Genomic DNA, 24,046 nt, shown 5'->3' on the forward strand with positions numbered 1-24,046 from the left:
TTTGCTCATGGAACTGGAGCTCGCCAAAAGAGACCCTCGTCTGTCCGGGCTGTGCTACCTGGATACAGCCCATGGGGTGAACCCAATAGTCGTAAAGTTACCATACAGCCTGCAAGAGAAGTGGGCGGCATCAGTCTCAAGGTACAAAAGAGTGCATGACGTCACTTTTCCCCCATTTATTCATTTCTGTAGATTCATCGATGAACAGTCCCAGATGAGGAATGACCCCAGCCTCGACTTCCTGGAGTTCAATACTACAGCTTCAGTGACACCATCATCAAGGTATGAAAGTATTGTGCATAAACACAGAGACTTTAAGAGCAGCGTGAATGTTAGAAAGACTAACCTACCATCATCTGCAGTACCCACTGGTAAACAGTACACTACCTCATCAGGAGACAAGGCCTTCAATCGTGAATGTCCCATTCATAAAAAACCACACTCACTGAACAAATGCAGAGGATTTAGATCCAAAACCATACAGGAGCGCAAGAAAGTCCTCACCGAGCTTGGGGTATGCTTTAGGTGCTGCGCTTCATTGGAGCACATGGCTAAGGACTGTAAATCCATTATCAAGTGTGAGGAGTGTCATAGTGAAAGACATGCCTCAGCTATGCACCCAACTCCACTCACAAGGGATTCACCTGCTGCTGTCACCACCAGTCCTGCTCAAAGTCATGGCGGGGAGCCCGAGAACCACGCTAACACAGCCACTGCTGTTTCCTGCTCATGCTCGGACGTATGTGGGGAGGGCCAGAGTGAGAAATGTTGTGCCCGCATATGCCTAATCAAGGTCTACACGGAGGGGCTACCAGAAAAGGCAGTAAAAATGTATGCCATCATTGACGACCAAAGCAACCGTTCGCTAGCAGGACCTAGATTCTTTGAAGCCTTTGGAATAAAGGGACCGTCAGAACCCTACATCTTAAACACCTGCTCGGGTCGCATAGAGACTAGCGGCAGGAGGGCACAAGGATTAATTGCTTGTTCTGTCAGTGGAAACACGGAAATACCTCTACCGACGCTGATCGAATGCGATCAAATACCCAACCATAGGGATGAAATTCCTACCCCGGAAGCTGCATTTCACCATCCACACCTAAGGCACCTAGCCAACGTTTTCCCACCTATGGACAACAACGCCGAGATTCTACACCTGCTTGGCAGAGACAATCTAAGGGTACACAAAGTGCGTCAACAGTGTAATGGTCCCGACTATGCACCATACGCCCAGAGACTGGACTTGGGATGGGTAGTCATAGGAAATGTATGCTTGGATCAACCAAAAATCCGCTCATTCAAAACGTACGTGCGTGGAGATGGACGCACAACTTGCATTAAGCCTTGCCCTCATCACTATGAGGTGAAAGAGAAGCCTCCAGACCTCATACAACCACCTGACGACATTCCTCCCTACTTTGCTGACAACTTGGGAAGATTAGTCTTTCACACAAGCAAGGACGATGATAAAGTAGCTTTGTCAGTAGAGGACAGAGAATTTATCAAGATAATGGACAATGAGTTCCTTAAAGACGAAACCAATCACTGGGTTTCTCCATTACCCTTCCGAGCTACCAGGGTGAGACTCCCGAACAATAGGGAACAAGCTCTGTCTAGATTTAACTCTCTTCAGCGTACCATGAACAGTAAGCCTGAGATGAGAGAACACATCGTTGCCTTTATCGACAAAATATTCCGCAACAACCATGCAGAACCAGCTCCATCCTTAGGGAAGAATGACGAGTGCTGGTACTTGCCTTCATTTGGAGTGTATCACCCACGGAAACCTAATCAAATTAGGGTCGATTTCGACTCAAGTGCCAAACATCAAGGTGTATCTCTTAATGATGTCCTTCTCACAGGTCCTAATCTGACGAATAACCTAGTTGGAGTGCTGATGAGGTTCAGAAAAGAGCTCGTTGCCATCACCGCTGACATTGAACAGATGTTCCACTGTTTCGTAGTCAGAGAGGACCACCGGAATTTCCTCAGGTTTCTGTGGTACAAGAATAACGACACCAACGCAGAGATGGCAGAATATCGTATGAGGGTACACGTATTTGGAAACAGCCCTTCACCTGCCGTGGCAACTTACGGCCTTCGGCGCACTGCATTAGAGGGAGAATCCGAGTACGGTAAAGACGCCAGAGACTTTGTAGAAAAGGACTTCTACGTAGACGATGGACTCAAATCACTACCCACTGAAGAAGCGGCTATCGATCTGCTCAAAAGGACTCAAAGTATTTTGTACCAAGCTAAACTTAGACTACACAAAATTGCTTCAAACAGCCTGGCCGTTATGAGGGCCTTCGAATCAGGCGATCATGCACCAGGATTCAAGGACATTAACTTGGGACTGGACAGTCCACCTGTGCAGAGGAGCTTGGGCCTCAGATGGGATCTCTCGGCTGACTCCTTCGGTTTTCAGATAAGTTGTGCAGACAAGCCATTCACAAAACGAGGCGTCCTATCAGTAGTAAACAGCCTATTTGATCCGCTGGGATTTGTAGCGCCCATCACCATACAAGGTAAATCTCTACTGAGACAGTTTTCTGAAACAGTCAAGGATTGTGATACCCCACTTCCCTCCGAGAAAGAGCAAAAATGGGAAGCCTGGAAGCGATCTTTGTGTGCCTTGGATGAGATCCACATCCCGAGATGCTATATTAAAACTTCACTTTCCTCTAGCATAAAGAAAGAACTCCACGTGTTCTCGGACGCCTCCACGGAGGCCATCGTAGCGGTTGCCTATCTGAAGGTGACAGAACCCAACAACCAAAATCAAGTTGGATTCGTCTTTGGTAAGGCTAAGTTAGCCCCCAAGCCCGATCATACTATTCCCAGACTGGAACTTTGTGGGACTGTGTTGGCAGTGGAGATTGCGTATTTCATACAACAAGAACTGGGTGTCGACATAGCTGAAGTCCAGTATTACACCGACAGTAAGGTCGTTTTAGGTTATATCCACAATCGGACCAAGCGATTTTATGTGTACGTTAGTAACCGCATAGAGAGAATCAGGAGATCCTCCAAACCTGAACAATGGCACTACGTACCATCCGAACTTAATCCGGCAGATCATGCCACTAGGCCTATGTCTATAGGTTCCTTTACTAACTCTACTTGGCTTACAGGTCCAGAGTTTCTGCTTGGAGAGGCAGACGAATGTGTACAGGAAGTTTTCAACATCCAGGATCCGGATAATGATCCAGAAATCCGCGCTGAAGTTAGTGCATTAGTCACTGGGACAAAGCAAACCGCCAGCTTCGGTTGTCAGCGCTTTGAACGTTTCTCCAGTTGGATGAGACCCATCGAGAACGTCCCTGATGGGTGAACAGGACTGTATCTAGCTTCGCAGATCTTCTCCATTCCATGTTGGAAAATAGGACTAATCTATGTTTTTGCATTCTAACATGTTCTTTTTACAGGTTGTTTATATTTTATGGACATTCGTCATAGTGAAATCCCCTAAGTGAATTTCAGACGGGGAGTGTGCTGTTCCTTTCATATTGAATTTCTGCACTGTATTATTTTTTGTTTTACCTATGTTGTTTAAGTCTATTGTTCTCTGCTGCCATCTGCTGGCCGGAATTCGTATGCTGCACGCCTCGTTCGTTGTCTATAAAGTTTTATCTCTGGGCGTGGTTTTAGCAGCCTTGGGCCTGGTCACTTCCTGTAGCCTTTTTTCAGTGCTGCATCCTTTGTGACTGGAGACACACACCTTGGCTTGTGAAGGCATCAGTTTTTGACCAGCAGTTGCCTCAGCAGTTAGCCTCAGGAAAGACATCCACATCACAGCATCTACTGCATTCCTGTATTCTATCACTGTATGTCTGGATCAAATAAACCCACGTTTGATTGCATCCTCATGTCTACGTCTGGATCCATCTAACCTGAGCATCTGCCGGTCCGGTCTGCTCCACTGCTTGGATACGAAGGTAGGCCAGTCACAAAGCCATTATCAGTTACACCTTCATTCGCCTTCATGTGGGGACAGAACAACCTGCCAAGAGACGGCCGCCCACCAAAACTCACAGACCGGGCAAGGAGGGCAGCACAGAGGCCTAAGGTAACCCTGGAGGAGCTGCAGAGTTCCACAGCAGAGACTGGAGTATCTGTACATAGGACGACAATAAGCCGTACGCTCCATAGAGTTGGGCTTTATGGCAGAGTGGCCAGAAGAAAGACATTACTTTCAGCTAAAAACAAAAAGGCACGTTGTGACTTTTGTGAAAAGGCATGTGGGAGACTCCCAAAATGTATGGAGGAAGGTGCTCTGGTCTGATGAGACTAAAATTTAACTTTTCGGCCATCAAAGAAAACGCTATGTCTGGTGTAAACCCAACACATCGCATCACCCAAAGAACACCATCCCCACAGTGAGACATGGTGGTGGCAGCAGCATGCTGTGGGGATGGGATTGGGAGACTGGTCAGAGTTGAGGGAAAGATGGATGGTGCTAAATACAGGGATATTCTTGAGCAAAACCTGTACCACTCTGCGTGATCTGAGGCTCGGATGGAGGTTCACCTTCCAGCAGGACAATGACCCCAAACACACGGCTAATGCAACACTTTGGTGGTTTAAGGGGAAACATGTAAATGTGTTGGAATGGCCTAGTCAAAGCCCAGATCTCAATCCAATAGAAAATCTGTGGTCAGACTTAAAGGGAACCTGTCACCAGTTTTATGGTGTCCTAACTAAGAGCAACATAAATAAGTGATTGATTCTCTTAGTACAATGCTGGGTCACTTTCTTTAATTGACCCAGTCAATCTGCCAACATCTTGTATTGAAAAGCTCCAGCTGATAATGATGAGTCATGAATATTCATGAGCTCCTGACTCTCCCCGCCCACCTGCTGCTGAATGAGTTTTTTTTCCATATGAATCAGCAGCAGGTGGGCAGGGGAGTGGCTATAGCTCTGAATTAAATATACGCTGGACTCAATGACATCACGCCGGACTCCAATCAGCTCATTAGCATGCGGCATGTGGCATCTTTGTGTGTATATTATGAGGTAACCATCTGTCACACCAGTAAGTGAATACATCTAAGGTACTTTTTAGTAGTTAATGATTGTATATAATTAGTTAGATTATAATCAAATATCCACATGACAGGTTCCCTTTAAAGATTGCTGTTCACAAGAGCAAACCATCCAACTTGAAGGAGCTGGAGCAGTTTTGCAAGGAGGAATGGGCAAAAATCCCATTGGTAAGATGTGGCAAGCTCATAGAGACTTATCCAAAGCGACTTGGAGCTGTGATTGCCGCAAAAGGTGGCTCTACAAAGTATTGACTTTAGGGGGGTGAATAGTTATGCACATTGACGTTTTCTGCAATTTTGTCCTATTTGTTGTTTGCTTCACAATAAAAAAATAAAAAAAACATCTTCAAAGTTGTCGGCATGTTCTGTAAATTACATGATGCAAATTCTCAAACAATTCATGTTAATTCCAGGTTGTGAGGCACGAAAATACGAAAAAAGTCAAGGGGGGTGAATACTTTTGCAAGGCCCTTTGGTGTATAGTGTGGTTGTGGTGTCCTCCCGTATGTATGTGTAGTGCAGTTGTGTTGTCCTCCTGTATAGAAGTGTAGTGCAGTTATATTGTCCTCTCGTATAGACATGTAGTGCGAGTGTACTGTCCTCCCGTATAGACTTGTAGTGCAGTTGTATTGTCCTATCATATAGATGTATAGTGTGATTGTGTTGTCCCCCCGTATAGACATGTAGTTCGGTTGTATTGTCTTCCTGTATAGAAGTGTAGTGTCGTTGTATTGTCCACCTGTATAGACATGTAGTGCGTTTGTATTGTCCTCCCGTATAGACTTGTAGTGCGGTTGTATTGTCCTCCCGTATAGACATGTAGTGCGGTTGTATTGTCCTACCGTATAGACTTGTAGTGCGCTTGTATTGTCCTCCCGTATAGACATGTAGTGCGCTTGTATTGTCCTCCCGTATAGACATGTAGCGCGCTTGTATTGTCCTCCCGTATAGACATGTAGTGCGGTTGTATTGTCCTACCGTATAGACTTGTAGTGCGGTTGTATTGTCCTACCGTATAGACTTGTAGTGCGCTTGTATTGTCCTCCCGTATAGACATGTAGTGCGCTTGTATTGTCCTCCCGTATAGACATGTAGTGCGCTTGTATTGTCCTCCCGTATAGACATGTAGTGCGGTTGTATTGTCCTACCGTATAGACATGTAGTAATGTATTCAGTTGTACAGATAAAGGGCAGAAGTCCACTATTACCACAATATTGTATGGTGATTTAAGTGCCTGTGTTCTCTCTCTGTAGCCGGTTGTCTGGCTGCTCCCACTATAGAGGTGGGGACTGAATGATGATAAGAGTGGTGCCAAGCTGGAGAATAATAGATATGATGCCATCTCAGCAGGGGTCTGTCTGGGCTTCTGATCAGCAGCCGGTGCCCGGGCATGTTTGCAGAGAACATTGCCTCTGTGATATTCTTCGTTGTATTTGTTTTACAAATCTTTGGCATCGTTCCTGAATTATTTCCATTATGTTCTTTTAATTCACCACATTTTTGTTGGAGCTTCAGTCCCCTTAGCAAAACCATGTGTCCATAATCCACATACTAGGTCTTAGAATCACTGTGCACTTGCATTTGGATTCTTCTGTGGTTTACAGACATCATCAACTAAACACCTGTAGTGCATTTCCTCGTATGTACACATTGTGACCTAAAATCCACTGGCTTTTATTGAGGTATAGATGTCATCTATAATATCCAGGCTTTCAGTGGTGTCTTCACGTCATGGTCACCTCACCAGAGGGACCTTGCTGGGAGCAGATGGTTAAGAGGGATTACAGCTATTTAGGCTACTCCCAGGTGTTACCTAGATTTGTAATTACCTGTTAGGAAGGAGGAGCGGTCAGAAGGGCTCCTCATTGTCTAAATAGCATCTATCTTGCTTCATATTGTGTCCCAACCTTCAGTCTGAGCGTTTGCAATCAGCAGACACAGTTGGCATTCAGTACAAAAATATCTTCATCGACACAAACCTGACATCGTGAGAGGTTCATTTTGAAATCAACCCCAAGATTGATAGTAAAATATTTTCCCATAATGTCAATTAAAGGAGACTTATAAAAGGTTGTCCATACCTATTAGATACCTGAGTGTTCAGCCACCGACCCTCTATACACAAGCACACTAAGAAGGTAAGTACGTTGCTGCCAGACACCTGGCAATGGATTATCTTATCGAGAACAGAAGGATCAGGCATCTTATCTTTATCTGCCGCCATGGGAGAGTCAGGAGGCTCCCATACTCATTAGACCTTGTTCACATCTCTGGCTTCCTGATCTGGTGTGAATGCTGGCTGTCAGCCAGACAAAAAAAATTTGCATGCATGTTTTTGTCCAGCCCAAACCTGGTATTTATGCTGGAAAGCATTCAGATCACCACTGGGTCTCGTTACAGACAATGGGGATCCGGAGGCAAAGCAGAAGTCTGGCAACGCCGGATCCTGCGAGATCTATCCGATCTGTCTAGCTAAGCGCATATCTATCTAAGCATATGTCAGTACTCATCGATATCAAACATTCCTGTGAATATTCTTCATTGGACAAATTTATATTCATCAACTGGATGTCCCAAGCTTTAATAGTAAAAAAACATTGATCCATTTGACAATAGTGCAAAGCTCCACACTTATAGAAACAATAGACTCATATTGCACATCAATCCATACAGTGTTCTCCTGTATAATTCATCACAGTGCTCCTCTGGGGTGGAACCACTGTCATATACATTCATCACATTGCCATGCATTGGTGGAGCCTCCTTCATATACAACAAAATGACTTTCATGGGTGGAGCCACAGTTACAATCATAGCACATTGCCTAGCTCCGGTAGATCCACTGTCTTACTTGGTGAAATGCTCTGCATGGGTGGAGCCACCACATCAGTCAGAAATGCTCTGCATGGGTGGAGCCATCGCTTCACTCACTCAGAAATATGCTCTGCAAGAGAGCTGCCACTTTCTCACTCCAAAAAGCTCTCTACGTGAGCGGAGCCACACAGACACATAATTAACACAATGACTCATATGTGTTGCAGTGTCTTGGGTGGAACCACTGTCCTACCCATATCGCACAATGTCCCGCATGGGCATGAACCTTGCATATTACATTCAGCACAGTTCTCCACATAGATGGAGGTTAACTTAGTGGAATGTTTCTACTTCGACTACTGTCCAGTCACCTTGTGGAGAAGCATCACCTTCAGGAGAGAAACTGGTGACAGATGTGATACTAGCACGTGACTCATCCATTGGGGACAAGAGTTCTGCCCACTTTCCCAATTCTGCCCCTCGAATACCTCCCTTTATCCCCCCTTCTGAGGCCGCCAGTAACAGCGTTCTTCCGATGATCTGCTCCACCAGCCCCAGTTCTGCCCCTCTTGGGCTGCGTTCTTGAGGTCCTCGCTCTGACTCGTAGATTGTATATAACCCATCTGAAGGAGTAGCAATGGGGAAGGGTTCACCTAGAAAAAGGGGCAGGGAAAACTAAATATCATTATTTACTGTGATGATTATACCACTTTCACGTGTACTCATGGTGGGTATTTGATGACATTGCAATTGGTTTGTTTATCTGTTTTTGCTCTGAAAAATAATATACTACCTCCTGTTGCCCTTATGTGTTATTTCATACAATGTAGTACATAGATTAAGAGGTAAGACAGCACTACTCACTGACTTGTAGCAGTCATTCCATTCCGTGGCAGTGCCTGCAGTGAGGAGTTCTGGCCTTGAACCCCTTAGTTATCAGGACTATAGAAGAAAACCGCTGCACTCCAATTTCTTCAATGTTTGCTTTCGTTTATTCAACCAAATTCACTGGGAATTTGGTGGAATAAACTAAAGAAAACATTGAAGAAATTGGAGTGCTGCGGTTTCCTTCTATAGTCCTTATTTCATACAATGTCAACTGCCTTTGTCTAGACCAGGAATCGGCAACCTTCAGCACTCCAGCTGCTGTGAAGCTACAACTCCTAGCATGTACACTTACTTGGCTTAACTCTCATAAGTGAAAGGAGGATACTGGGAGTTGGAGTTTCAGAACAGCTGGCGTGCCGGAGTTTGTTGATCCCTGGTCTTAGACCCTTGTCAGTATTATTTTATAAGCCACCTAAGATCCTTGAACTATCTAAAATCTTATTCTTCTATCACCATATTGTCCATGGTCCACATGGTAGTTGGGTAGTGGCATTAGGGGGTTGCACAATGGTTGTTTGGCACTCTGCCATTTTTAGTTCTCCCCATTTTCTCCTGTACATGATGTTCTTCAATAGCGTACACCGCAGCACCCTGCCATCTGCTCAAGTGGCATTTCTGAGCGCGTTGCTAAGGCATTCCCCGTGTTTGTTCCCAGGCACAGCAGGTTAGACTATTACGCATAGGTTTTGATTAGGAAAGAGCGTTATCTTGATGTAAAAGCCCCCACTAATAGAAAACTGGATTTTGTCACAAAAAATTATCTGCAATGAAATGTCAAAAATATTTACTTGCATGAAGATAATTAAATTCATGCCCTACAATAGGAGGGCGAGATGATCTAAGGCTACCTATAGTTGGCTGCCCATCTAGACAACTGTAAAAGAGGTCAATCTAAGGCTACTTTCACACCTGCGTTCAGGTGTCCGCTCGTGAGCTCCGTTTGAAGGGGCTCACAAGCGGCCCTGAACGCAGCCGTCCGGCCCTAATGCATTCTCAGTGGAGGCGGATCCACTGAGAATGCATCAGTCTGCCAGGGTTCAGCCTCCGCTCCGCTCAGTGAGCGGACACCTGAACGCTGCTTGCAGCGTTCGGGTGTCCGCCTGGCCGCGCGGAGGCGAGCGGATCCGTCCAGACTTACAATGTAAGTCAATGGGGACGGATCCGTTTGAAGCTGACACAGTATGGCTCAATCTTCAAACGGATCCGCCCCCATTGACTTTCAATGTCAAGTCTGGACGGATCCGCTCAGGCTACTTTCACACTCAGAAATTTTTCTAAGTTATAATGCAGACGGATCCGTTCTGAACGGATGCAAACGTCTGCATTATCGGAGCGGATCCGTCTGATGAAACATCAGACGGACCCGCTCCGAACGCTAGTGTGAAAGTAGCAAATCAGGCAACTTGGGCAATGGATGACTGTATCAATAGACATTGAACATTTTTGGGCTTGTACTGGTTTCCAGAGATTTAAGGGGCTGTTCCAAGAGGAAAATATTGATGACCTATCCTTAGGATAGCAGCACCCTGCTTTATGCGGAAAGACACATGCAAACACTAGAAAAATGGATTACTTTGAATTGCATCCAAAGTAAATGTAGTAAGACACTACTACTTTCTGAGACGTCTCAGTGAGGCCATTTCGTGGCGGTTCCTGCAGTGATGAGTCCCGACCTTCCGAACTCCCACTTCACTTAGTTGAAAAAACTGCGGCACTCCAAGTCTTCAGAACATTTAAGTTACTTTGAATTGCATTATTGCTATACTTATTATATATGAACATCTGAAGCTCTTTGTGTACATTTTGATCAAAATTGTGTCTGGCCCATCTACCAACAACAAGGTGACTTCTGCAGATGGAACCCTAACGCTATCATATTTGCCTCTCCTAGGCTTTAAGCCTACAACATTAAGGACAGTGTAGGATCCAGCTATAGTATACTCCATTTAAAAGCCATGGGCAGATGCTTCAAATGTTGATATATAGTAAGCATAGCAGTAATGCAATTGTCTGCCTGTGTCTTGCATGTCAGCCATGGTAGCATGCTCCTGCACTTTATTACATAAGGTGCTGGTCTTATTTTATTTTATTTTATTTATTTATTTGCATTCTCCCACAGGATAGGCCAGGGGTCAGCAACCTCCGGCACTCCAGGTGTTGTGAAACTACATCTCCCATCCTGCACACTTGCTTGGCTTTTTTCTAATCTCCCACACAAGTGGAAGGAGCATGCTGGGAGTTGTAGTTTCACAACAGCTGGAGTGCCAAAGGTTGCTGATCCCTGGGATAGGCCACCAGTATCTTATTGTTGGTGTTAACTTGTACACCTTGGTTTCTTCAGCTAATCGGCGAGGGTACCAGGAGCTGGACTAGGCTTAAAGGGCTTCTGTCACCCCCAAAAGTCATTTTTCGTTTTTGGGCTACTTAAAATCCCTATACTGCGATTTTTCTATATATAGTGCTGTTACCCTTTTTCGTTCACTAGTTTCTTTAAAAACGGCACTTTTATAATATGTAAATTACCTCTCTACCAGCAAGTAGGGCGGTTACTTGCTGGTAGCAGCCGCATCCTGCTTTCAAAAAAACGCCCCTCCTCCTGTTGATTGACAGGGCCAGTGAGCGCTCTCCTCCTCTGGCTGGCCCTGTCTGCGTTCCAAATCTCGCTGACGTCACATCTACACCTGGCGCAGGCGCACTGAGGAAGGAGCGGCCGAGCGAGCGTCCTCCTCTCAGTGCGCCTCCGCCGATTGAAGACCGGTACGGCGCAGGCACACTAAGAGGAGGACGCTCGCTCGGCCGCTCCTTCCTCAGTGCGCCTGCGCCAGGTGTAGATGTGACGTCATCGGCGCAGGCGCATTGAGGAAGGAGCGGCCGAGCGAGCGTCCTCCTCTCAGTGCGCCTCCGCCGATTGAAGACCGGTACGGCGCAGGCACACTGAGAGGAGGACGCTCGCTCGGCCGCTCCTTCCTCAGTGCGCCTGCGGCAGGTGTAGATGTGACGTCATCGGCGCAGGCGCATTGAGGAAGGAGCGGCCGAGCGAGCGTCGTCCTCTCAGTGCGCCTGCGCCGACTGAAGACCGGTACAGCGCAGGCGAGAGATTTAGAATGCAGACAGGGCCAGCCAGAGGAGGAGAGCGCTAACTGGCCCTGTCAATCAACAGGAGGAGGGGCGTTTTTTTGAAAGCAGGATGCAGCTGCTACCAGCAAGTAACCGCCCTACTTGCTGGTAGAGAGGTAATTTACATATTATAAAAGTGCAGTTTTTAAAGAAACTAGTGAACAAAAAAGGGTAACAGCACTATATATAGAAAAATTGCAGTATAAGGATTTTAAGTAGCCCAAAAACGAAAAAATTACTTTTGGGGGGTGACAGAAGCCCTTTAAGTTTGTTATCTTGGCTTATTAAAAAGATCTTGCTACATAAATCTTTGACTATAACTGGACAGAGACCTCTAAACATTAGGGGACCCTCCAGCTGTACAGTAAAATTGGTGGAAATGCACGAGCTGAATATGGTGGTGAATTGGGATCTCATCCTGTCACTGGTACTACACCTACATCTTATGTCTTATGATCAAGTGGTCTGAACAATCTTTTGGACGTCTGGGGTCTTTCTCACATGCTAAAAGCATTTTCTGATGTACTCGGAGAAAAAATGGTTATGGCCCATTCATAATTTAGACCTGATTTCAAATGGGGGGTAGAAGTGTTTTATATATACCATAGGCTAGGTGATGACCATTGGGTTTAACTGTATCATGACTGTCGCCCAGTATGTGTAATTTTATGCTATGTCTGGTATCAACACACTCAGCTGATCGTGTCTGTATCAATGGGGAGAGGGGAGTAAGCTGCTGCCAGACACTCCTGCCCCTAGCTTACCTTCCTTGGGGAAAGAAGATCCTTCTTTGCCCTGACATCATCTGTTGGGGGAGAGTTGGGAGCCCACCATACATAGAAGATATTTGGCCACTTTGATCAACTTTGCTCCAATGTTTTTAGGCACCTTTAGTATATAATTGTGTACGCATATGGGATTTCAGCCATTTGATTCAACTTTTACCTGAATGCCTTACTTTAGACCTAATAGTCTGCTGTCTGTTACAGATTTAGGCCAACCATTGGTCCTACATTTGTCTCAATAATGACACTGCCGGCGTCACATACAGTCCTGTCCTCACAATATATTCACAAGTTCTGCCTTCATCAAGACCACCACACCTGTCTTTAGCAGTTAGGAAGGGGTTGTAGACAGCCAAAATGTTGTAGAGTATGTTTATATCCTTCCTATATACTGTACATTCACCATGAAATGTGTACATGTCCAGCACTACTTATCAGGCACTAATGGGTCTCCTACCCTCTATACAACTCCAGCCAAGCGCTAAGCAGTAGCATTCCCACTCATTCACTCTGTTGAGGACTTGTTTTTGTGACCACCTTCTACATGTAACCATGTACAGTACAGACCAAAAGTTTGGACACACCTTCTCATTCAAAGAGTTTTCTTTATTTTCATGACTATGAAAATTGTAGATTCACACTGAAGGCATCAAAACTATGAATTAACACATGTGGAATTATATACATTTATAACAAACAAGTGTGAAACAACTGAAAATATGTCATATTCTAGGTTCTTTAAAGTAGCCACCTTTTGCTTTGATCACTGCTTTGCACACTCTTGGCATTCTCTTGATGAGCTTCAAGAGGTAGTCCCCTGAAATGGTTTTCACTTCACAGGTGTGCCCTGTCAGGTTTAATAAGTGGAATTTCTTGCCTTATAAATGGGGTTGGGACCATCAGTTGCGTTGAGGAGAAGTCAGATGGATACACAGCTGATAGTCCTACTGAATAGACTGTTAGAATTTGTATTATGGCAAGAAAAAAGCAGCTAAGTAAAGAAAAACGAGTGGCCATCATTACTTTAAGAAATGAAGGTCAGTCAGTCAGCCGAAAAATTGGGAAAACATTGAAAGTAAGGGCTATTTGACCATGAAGGAGAGTAATGGGGTGCTGCGCCAGATGACCTGGCCTCCACAGTCACCGGACCTGAACTCAATCGAGATGGTTTGGGGTGAGCTGGACCGCAGAGTGAAGGCAAAAGGGCCAACAAGTGCTAAGCATCTCTGGGAACTCCTTCAAGACTGTTGGAAGACCATTTCAGGGGACTACCTCTTAAAGCTCATCAAGAGAATGCCAAGAGTGTGCAAAGCAGTAATCAAAGCAAAAGGTGGCTACTTTGAAGAACCTAGAATATGACATATTGTCAGTTGTTTCACACTTGTTTGTTATGTATATAATTCCACATGTGTTAATTCATAGTTTTGATGCCTTCATAGTCATGAAAATAAAGAAAACTCTTTGAATGAGAAGGTGTGTCCAAACTTTTGGTCTGTACTGTATGTAAAAGTGCTTAAAGGGACACTGCCACCTGAATTTCACTTACTGAGCTATTAACATCATCACACCAGTCTCCACGATTTACATTACAATACACTAGTATTACTGCCCTGTGTCTTGTAATTTGTCTATAAAAACGCTTTTATTAATATGCTAATTGCCTCAATAAGGAGCCCAAGGGGCTGTCCCTCCGGCCGTTGGAGCCCAGCACCGCCCCACTGCTAATTTATTCACTGCTTATCGCGGACGTAATGTGGTTGTTGCGCCCGAAATCTCGTGCATGCGCCGTGGATACTCATGTCAGCGCCCGCGCGGTGTCCTGGCATTGGCCCCACAGAACAAAGTGCGCATGCGCCAGCTTCGCTCGACCTGGAAATGCGCGAGATTTCGGGTGCAACAAACACATTGCGTCGGTGATGAGCAGTGAATAAATTAGCTGTGGGGCGGTGCTGGGCTCCAACGGCCCAACCTTATTAAGGTAATTAGCATATTAATAAAAGCGATTTTATAGACAAATTACAAGACACAGGGCAGTAATACTAGTATATTGTAATGTAAATCGTGGAGACTGGTGTGATGATGTTAATAGCTCAGTAAGTGAAATCCAGGTGACAGGGTCCCTTTAAGCTTGCATAGATGCGTGTAACCAAATGTCACAGAAGCATGTGAGAGCAGACCACACCTCATCTGAAAAGCATTGATTAGTCAGTGAATTGTGCAGTGTGATGCCAACGATGGAAGCGTGAGGATGATGAGTTATGGGGATTGTGTAAGGAATAATAGGTAAAGAGAGTGGGAGAAAGATATTAGATGTTAAAGTTGCAAGATGGTGCAAGTAGCATGCAAGTACGAATCAGCCAAGTGATCAAGGTCAGTTCCAACATCAGAATAGATATAACATGCTAAAAAAGCTTAATATAGTCATTCATAACTCTTGAAAGTAGAGGGAATTACTATGCATGTGTACAAGACATTCTGAAAGTGGTGGTGACCTTGATTATGGGTAAGATGGTAGAGCCCTGAGCAATGTGGCAGATATGGGAAAGAGGTGATGACGGGGACAGCAATAACATGGGGAGACATGCAAGAAGATAATAGCACAGATCAATGCAGAAAAGCAAACAATGGACCTCATTTACAATGCGACACACAGGCTGGGGCAAGGGGCATTGGGTCACCTCTAGCCATCAAGTTAAAGAGATGTTCCTACAGTCCTGCTCAGGTCAATGGAGCAAAATGGTGGTGTCCACTAGAAATATTTGCCACTGATTCTAGTTGGTTCCTTTTTACTTGGTTGTCTCACAAGTAGGCAGCAATGCCATGGACCCGAAAATACTAAAAAATATGATGTCCTAAGACAAACCATAAGATCCAAGGTTGGTGTGGCTGAGACGGATGGTATCCTTAATTCTCAGGCTACTGGTGAAACTGTCTTTAAGTTATTGGGACTGCCTTCAATTACATACGTAGTAGCATATTTGTCTGCAGGATAAGGGTCCATTCACACAACGGATCCGCAATACACTCGGCCAGCACCCCCCATAGAACTGCCTATTGAACGCAATTGTGGACAAGTTGTGGAAGTTCGGGGCCGCGCTCCGGAAATGCGGATAGCACATAGTGTGCTCTCCGCATCCATTCCTGCCCCATTGAGAATTAATTGGTTCCGGACCCGTTCCTGATATTGCGGAACAGATGCGGACCCATTTGCGGACGTGTGATTGGACCCTAATCATGTTTTTTCTAAGTATCCTCTGGAGCCTAAAAGAATATATTACTGGCCTTTATCAAAGTGTGACCATTTGACATGTCATGCCAGTGCTGCCACATTTTAGCATGTAGGACACAGTGAGCATCTGCAGATTCATCAAGACTTGCTTAAAGGGGCTTTTCCACAAAAAATATTCTACATTTTCCAAACCAGAACCTGGATCTGAATATTTTTATAATTGCAGTGTGCTATTAAATAGAATCTATCTGTATGGCGCCACCTGCTGTGTGCTCTTTTCCTTATTTCTTGTCCACCTCAATGAAGTGGTCGCATGCACTCAGTTTAAATCTTCAACTGTCACCAGCCTGAGCTGTGATAGAGGGAGAGCTGTGGCAGAAAGGTTATGCCTCCTGAGCTGCCAACCTGAACAGAATCTAACAGCACAATTGGAGCAATGGGGAGATCTCTGGGTCCATGTGAGGTGCAGAGCTGGTTCTAGTTTTGTTAGAAACAGATTTTCATGTACCATATGATGTCTAATTTTTATTTTTTACATTAACCACGACATAGCACCTTTTAAAGAGCACCTGTCAACAGGATCAACTTTATCAAACGAGACATAATCCCTGATGGGGTTGATCCTGCTGATTAAAATGATACCTGTCTTGTGAAAAGCAGTTGTGTTGTTTGAGCGGAGAGAAAAAAAGACGTATCCTTTGTGCAAATGAGGGCTTTAGTACAGCAAAGACGTGGCCATCATAGGAAGGCTGAAGTGCACCAAGGAGCTAGGACCCACCACTCTGTGCATTGAAGCCCTCATCTACATTAATAATAAAAAAAAAATTTAGGAACACCGCAATGGATTTTCATAAGACAGGTATCATTTTAATCAGCAAGATCAACTCTCCCAGACAGAATGCCTACTTTAATAGGGTTTATCCTGCTCTTTAAATCTTCTTGAAATCCCAACCTTACAAACTTTCTGGGGGTTCTCAGAACTTTTTTTTTTTTTTTTTTAAAGGATTGTCTGGCGATGTAAATGTATTGATTGTGCGTACACAAAAATCATTGATTGCCAGCGGCAGATTGTGCTGTGGAAACAAGATCTTCTGCCAACAAACAACAAGTCAGTTTGGGGACGAGCGATGGCATTAGCGATCTCTCCTCCCCATACTGTGGAGGAGATCGATGCATGTAAATGCACCAGTCTCCTCCACTAGCGATCAGCAGATTGTCGGGAAGGAACGCTTCCCTCCCAACAATCTGCTGCTCTGCCGGCCCAGGTAAAGGGACCTCTACTGTCAGTGATGCACATGAAAAATACTGCAATTGACCTCCCAGCGGACTGAAATGGCAACTGCACAAAAAATGGAGACTGTGTACATTTGTAAATGAGGTTCAGTTTGGTACAAGGAAGTAATGTCAAGTAAGGCATTCATTCTCGTCTCCGCGGGGGACAAGCTACAGTATAGCTATGCACAAGTATATGAATAAAGCAGACCAGTAACACATACACATCACATGATCTAGTAATGCACAAGTCACAACTATTGCACAGCACACAAACTACTCACAAATGACACAAGTTGAAGAATGACCTTAACTAATTACGTTGAATAAAGAACACATATGACACATGCTTAAATAAAAACAGGGGTCACCAGTTGTACAAAATAAATCCATGTTTATTATAAGATTTGTAAAAAAAAAAAAAAAACACGGATCTAATGGAGAAGGCAAAACATACTGGGGTGGGGGAGGGGTCTGAGAAAATGTCGAAGAAAAAGGTGATAGATGAAGTGATGTGTCTAATGATGTGTATTGTTCAGTGTTACATCACCGGATGGTCACACCCCTGTGTCAATGTCTCAGCATGGTATGGTCCATTATCTCCTGCACTAACTAGTGGGTGGCTCTAAATTACTCCCTGTTTTTCTGAAAATTACGGTGTCTTACTCCAAGCACTACACAGTCAGTCATCATTACCTCTTTGGGCTCCTCTTTCTTTTGGTGTCTCCTCATAATCATGTTCTCTTGATTCGCTAGAAGTCGTCACTTCTTTTTTCCGTACAATTTGTTCATTATCTGCGGACTCAAAGATACCACACAGAGAAGTACTTTGAGACTTCCCCTCAATGTCTACAATCTGCAGTGGAGGCGGTACCCCCTTGTTGTTTGAAGCTGGTGTACCAGCTGGAGTTTCTGTTCCTTCTTCCTGTCCCATATGAATACCCAAATCTGGGTCAGGTGTGAGTGTAGTTTGTGGGGATGTAGCAGCATCATCTGAGTGGGACTCCACCCCAGAACTAGAATCTTCATAGGTTTTCAGCTCTTCAGGAGTACTTGTCTCGCTACTACTTTTTGCCGCCAGTTGGGGATCACTCAAGGTACTGCAGACTGAAGCCCTTTCCATCTGCTCTTCCTCTGCCTTTTGTTCATCCTGCACCTCAGCCTCTTGATTTAGACTTGCAGGTCTCAGTGGTCTCTCTTCAGGCTCTTCCTTAAAATCTGATAACTCATCCATCTTTACTAGCACCCATGATTCCCTTTCCGTGTCCTGTGGGTGTTCGGAGGGATGTTCATTCTGCAATGGATGTAAATCACTTGTTTTGCTAACCTCAACATTCTGCTGTGTTGGCAGCACTGAGATAGTATTTGAGGCTGGAGAGAACATATGTTCTGGAGATGAAGTCTCAGTATGTGAAATGCTGGTAGATTCATCTGAAAAGCTTACTTCTGTGGCAGGTTTTGCCTCAACAGGTTTAGTTTGTTCTAGAATTTCTATAGGATTGTATTGCTCAAGAACATCAGTACTCTTGTCTAATGGTTCCAAAGATTCTTCATCTGTAAAAAAAATTGGTTCTTCTGAAACACAGACTACTTCTGTGGTTGAGGGCTTGATTTCTTCTATATCCGTGCCTATGACTTGGTTTGTGCAAAGGTTCCTAACATGCTTTGTTGTATCCATAGTCACATAGAAATCTGAATCTATTGATTTTTCTAGATCTGAAACTAATGGCTTATTCACGTGTTGTTCAACCAAGGTCTCAGATGCATAATCCTCTGATGTCAACGGCTTAGCTGGTTCCAATTTTCCCAAATTTTCTTGGTAATTTGGTAAAGCTGATTCAATACTGTAGATATTCACTGTCTCGGAGGAAAATGCATCCAAATCTCTTGATGTTGAAAACATAACTGTGTCCAATGATTTTTCTGGAGATGTTATAAGATACTCACGATAATCCATTAATTCATGTATTGATGGTTTTGTAGCCTCTTCATCATAATCTGCACATTTGACCTGTTCTAATGAAGATTTTATTGGTTTCTCTGGGTAGTCAACTGCTTCCACAGAAATAGTTTTAAACTCATCTCTGGATGCTAATGGTTCCTCTGGGAGCAGTACAGATTCCTGGACAGACTGATCTACTTTTATTGGATTACTTATTCCCTCGACCCTTACATCTGCTGAGTCTAGCTGTTTTTCAGCTGCAATTATATGCTTTGGTGGTCCGTGGTCAGGCTCATGCATCATTATTAATGGTTCTTCAAACAGCTTTGACCCAACTGGAATATTCTCCTGAAATTCCTCTGGATGTATGTTTGCAGCTTTGTTTGTTTGCTCCACATTCTCTGATGATTCTGCAGTGGAAGAACCAAGCATTTTTGCTTCATATTGTAATGTTTCTTTTATTGAATTACCCTCCTCTATTACATGTCCTTGCTGTTCCAATAATAGGACTACTTCTCCTTTCTTTTCTAAAGAAGCATCACCTTCTTCTTCTATAAGTTCATGTGGCACGTCTTTAGTGTTTTCTAATGACACATTTTGACTTAGGTCTTGCAATTGTACTGGTGATTGTGACCCTTCTAATGTTGTTGCTTCTTTCAGTGAAGTTATAGATTCTTTGGTTTGTGTTAGTGGGTCAATTGAACAAAGTAAGTTTTCTGCCAAAGGATCCAGGGGTTCTAATGAAGACTGTAGCATTACCAGTGATGATGTATGTTCTCCACCCACATTTCTGTCTGCTTCCCCTGAAGAACATGGTGGTTCTTTTGACAACATTCGGTCCACCTGAGAAGATTTGACTTCTTCAACTGCAGGCTGTTGTAATTCTTCTGACATTGGTTGTTCTTGTGAAGACTGGTTTGCATCAACTAACGAGTGGAAAAATTCAACTGACAAGGGTTCTTTCTCTGAGAGCTTGACTTCTTTAACTGAAGTCTGTAAGGGTTCTACCAATAACATTGGTTCTTCTTCTGAAGATCTGATGTCTCCAACGGAAACCTGCAGTGCTTCCATTAAAAATATTTTGTCTTCTTGTGGAGATTTGAGTACAGGTGATAAAGACTGTAGTGGTTCTACTGATGACAAGGGTACCTTCTCTAAAAGTTTGACTTCTTGAATTGAATCTTGTAAGGGTTCTACTGATAACATTGCGTCCTCTTCGTAAGAACTGCCTTCGGCAGCTGAAGACTGTAATGTTTCAGCTCCTTCTTCTAAAGATCTAGCTTTCCCATCTGAAGACTGTAATAAATCCAATGATGAAGTCATTCCTTCCTCTGAATGTTTAACTACTTCATATGAAGATTGTAGTATTTCATTCAAATGTATTTTTTTCTCCAAAGATGTTTTTGACTCTGTGTTTATTATAGTCTCTCCAAAGTGTTTCACTGAAGTGTTGATTTCTTCCTTTGAACATATGAATGGATCCATTGAAATGGCTCCTATCTCTGTTGGCTTGGCTATGTCCATTTTGTCCTCTGTTTCTGTCATATCTAGATGTTGTGAGGATGATACTCTTTCCTGTAATGTTTGTTTTTCATCCTTTAAAAGCTCCAGTTCTTCTGAAGGTGTTAATTCCTCAGTCGAAGATGTAAGTAGTTCTAGTGGGTCCTGTGGATCTAAAGGAGATACTTCTAGTTGATCTAAAGTATTTGGCGAATTTTTATATTCTTCCTCCAACAGTGCGCTTTTATGTTCTACAGGTTCTAGCTCATCTTCTGACAATACAGCTTCTTCTTCTAAAGGTGTAACTTGCTCTAAAGAAGATGTCACTACATCTTCTAATGGTTCAGCACCATCTGCCGTAAATGTTTCTTCATCTAAGGGTTTGATTGGCATTCTCTCTGAATTATTTGAATGGGTTCCTCTATCCATATAAACAATTTGTTCTTCATCTAAATATCTAGTTTCTTCTATTACAGGTTCTACTGTCTCATTTGAGGGTTCAATGGGAGATGCAACATCATCATCATCTAATGTTTTGATTGAAATATGAACCCCATCACTTATGTTATTAACTGGTTGTTCTGAAGACGTTGTGTCTTCTTTCAGGTCTTTTGTACTTTCTACTTTTTCCTCCAAAGGTTTGTCTGGCCCTGCAGATGGTATGGCTAGCTCAAGAGGAGACCTGAGTTTGTTTGGTGAAACTTCGATAGGAACATATTGTTGGGTCTCAAAAGGTTTGCTAGCATCCATGGTACAATATATTTCTTCTAGAGGAGAAATTAAAGTTTCTTCTAAATGTTCACTGAGAACATTTGGTTGCTCCTGAACAGGTTCTGCTGATACAATTGAAGATTCAGACCTTGGTTCTTCTTCAACTGAAGGACTAAACTCTTCCTCTAAAGGTGTAACTTGTTTTGTGGGAGATTTTACTCCTTGGTCCAATGATACTAAGATCTGAGTCTCTTTATCCTGTGAATTTGTTTCTACTGAAATTTCCTCAGCCGGTGATATGGATTCATTTGTTTCCAAAGGCAGCGCAGACTCTTTTAATAGACCCCCACCAATCTTTGCATTGTCTAACATGGCATTTTCTGTGTCATTATTGACAGGTATAACTACTACTTCCTCTGCTACAATCACTGGTTCTTGAGGCTTCTCCGATACAGCTATGTTTTCATTTTTGTCTATGTCTACATTCTCCACTTCTGAATTAATGATTTGTTGAGACTCAGATGTGAGAATTGGACTGACTTGATTCACTACTGGTGTGGCTTCAGCACACTCCTCCTTTACTGATTTATGAGCCAGGGGAGATGACTTTACTGATTTGATTGCTGTAGGTAAATTGTTTACCTGTTTAGCGGGCACAGACGTCGCTTTAGTTGTGGTTGATAATCGCTTGCGTACTTTACCCTGGTTAGAAGTAGACACAGTGTTCCCTGGTGGTTTTGCAGGCGTAGCATTGCGTAGCTTAGGTGGAACAGATGGTGTATTCACTGGTTTAACAGGCGATGTTGGAGTTTTTGTTACTGATTTGATTGAAGCTGGTGTAGGCCTAGCAGCCTTAACCAATGGTGATGCTGTTCTAATGGGTTTTGCTGCTGTTGAAGTCATGGCACTTGATCTAGTAGCTGCCACTGGGCTTTTGGCTGCCTTTGTTGATAATGATGTGTTATTAACAGGCTTTTCTGGTGGAGGCACAATCTGTTTTGGCTTATGAGACAGAGAGTTTGCTTTCAAAGTTTTAGTTGGGCTCGATGCTGTGGCTAGTGGCTTGGATGGCACAGATGTACTACTTTCTGGTCGAAGGCACAATGTCTTATCTTTTGGCACTGATCCATGTTCTGGAGGTTTGCCCACTTCCCTTTTAACAGTTGCGTTCTGTTTTGAAGGTGTAGTGTTCCCTCGTTCCTGTCCAGATTTAGGTTTACCGAGCTGGGCTCCCTCAGCATTTTTCTTGGCTGCTTCTTTTTTTATGACTAATGGAGATGCCGTCTGTTGAGCGCCTTTCTCTCCATTCTGAGGGCGAGTTGTTTGCTTGGCTGATGGTTTCATTGCAGATGCTGGATCTATAAAGAAATCAATTACATTTTTATCTGACTTGCAAGGAAATGTTTGGGGCTAGGTGGCTTATGAATTTTCTGTGTCAATGTTAATTCTGAATTACATTTTAATTAATAAAGAACAGTAAGAGACAACTTGCATAGAATTTTCTAAAATAATAGTTGGTTAAAGTGGCTGCATATATGTCTAATTAGGGCTCAGACCGGAAAGGCAATGAGGATTCTCTAGTCAGTATAGTACTTGACACAGGGACATCTGTGTGTGTCAGGTTGTGTCTGGTACGGCAGGTCAGTCCATTTATGTGAATGGGAAGAATTTGCAGCACCAAAAACAGCGATGTGGATGAGTTTTAGTACTGCAGTGACTCCAGCAAGCACTACTGCCCCTCGATTCTGCATATCGTAGGGTGAGACCTGCTGTGATCACACAGGGAGGAGGACTGAAAGAGTTTATTGTCAGGGTTACCCTCAACAGTATTATACAATGACATATACAGTGACATAACATACTGTATATATGCACGTGTAGAAAACGGACAGAACGCTGGCCTGGTCTGAGAGAGTGACCTTGACTAGCCACAGGAGGGAGTTGTAAGGAAGTTGCTGGGTGTGGGGCCCAGTCATTTCTAGTTACTCCACTGAGCCCAGTGCTGAACTGCTTTTCCTGTTTCAGACATGGATTCACAGCCTGTTTTGGCGGTAACCACTGGGGGAAACTCAAAGAAATTATTTTCAGCTTTCATTCATATCAATGGTTACTGTATACATTTCTTATGCACTGAGCTCCTACTTCCCTACTCTGTGAATGGAAGTAGGAGATTTAGTTATATATTTATGACAGTTGTCTGGTCAAATAAAGTGGGTAAGGGCGACTTTTTTATTGCAATTTTTATTTAAAGGGAACCTGTCACCGGGATTTGATGTATAGAGCTGAGGACATGGGTTGCTAGATGGCCGCTAGCACATCCGCAATACTCAGTCCCCATAGCTCTGTGTGCTTTTATTGTGGAAAAAAAAACGATTTGATCCATATGCAAATTACCCTGAGATGTGTCCTGTACGTGAGACGAGTCCAGCGTGAAGGAGCCCAGCACCGCCCCGCATCCTCAGAATCTCCTCCTTGCTCCCCGACGTCAGACAGCCAGAGCGCCGTAATCTCGCGATGCGCGAGCTAGCGCATGCGCTGTTCCTTCCCTGAGGCTGATGCCAGCACAGGGAAGGAACACTATGAGGACACTGCGCATGCGCTAGCTAGCGCATCGTGAGATTGCGGCCCTCTGGCTGTCTGACGTCGGGGAGCAAGGAGGAGATTCTGAGGATGCGGGGCGGTGCTGGGCTCCTTCACACTGGACTCATCTCAGGGACAGGACTCATCTCAGGGACAGGA

General features: G+C 44.0%; 1 protein-coding gene across 2 annotated transcripts in view; it reads right to left on the reverse strand.

The window, feature by feature from the left end:
• Positions 1-17,810: 17,810 nt before the first annotated feature.
• Positions 17,811-24,046, reverse strand: part of LOC120986230 (mucin-17-like) — a 37,169-nt gene continuing 30,933 nt past the window's right edge. For both annotated transcript variants that reach the window (XM_040414678.1, XM_040414679.1), the window contains one exon: positions 17,811-22,665. In XM_040414678.1, coding sequence (XP_040270612.1) covers positions 17,837-22,665 — 4,829 coding nt within the window. In that variant the 3' untranslated portion in view covers positions 17,811-17,836. The remainder of the gene's footprint in view (positions 22,666-24,046) is intronic.

The sequence above is a fragment of the Bufo bufo genome, chromosome 1 (genome assembly GCF_905171765.1).
Source record: "Bufo bufo chromosome 1, aBufBuf1.1, whole genome shotgun sequence".
NCBI lineage: Eukaryota > Metazoa > Chordata > Amphibia > Anura > Bufonidae > Bufo > Bufo bufo.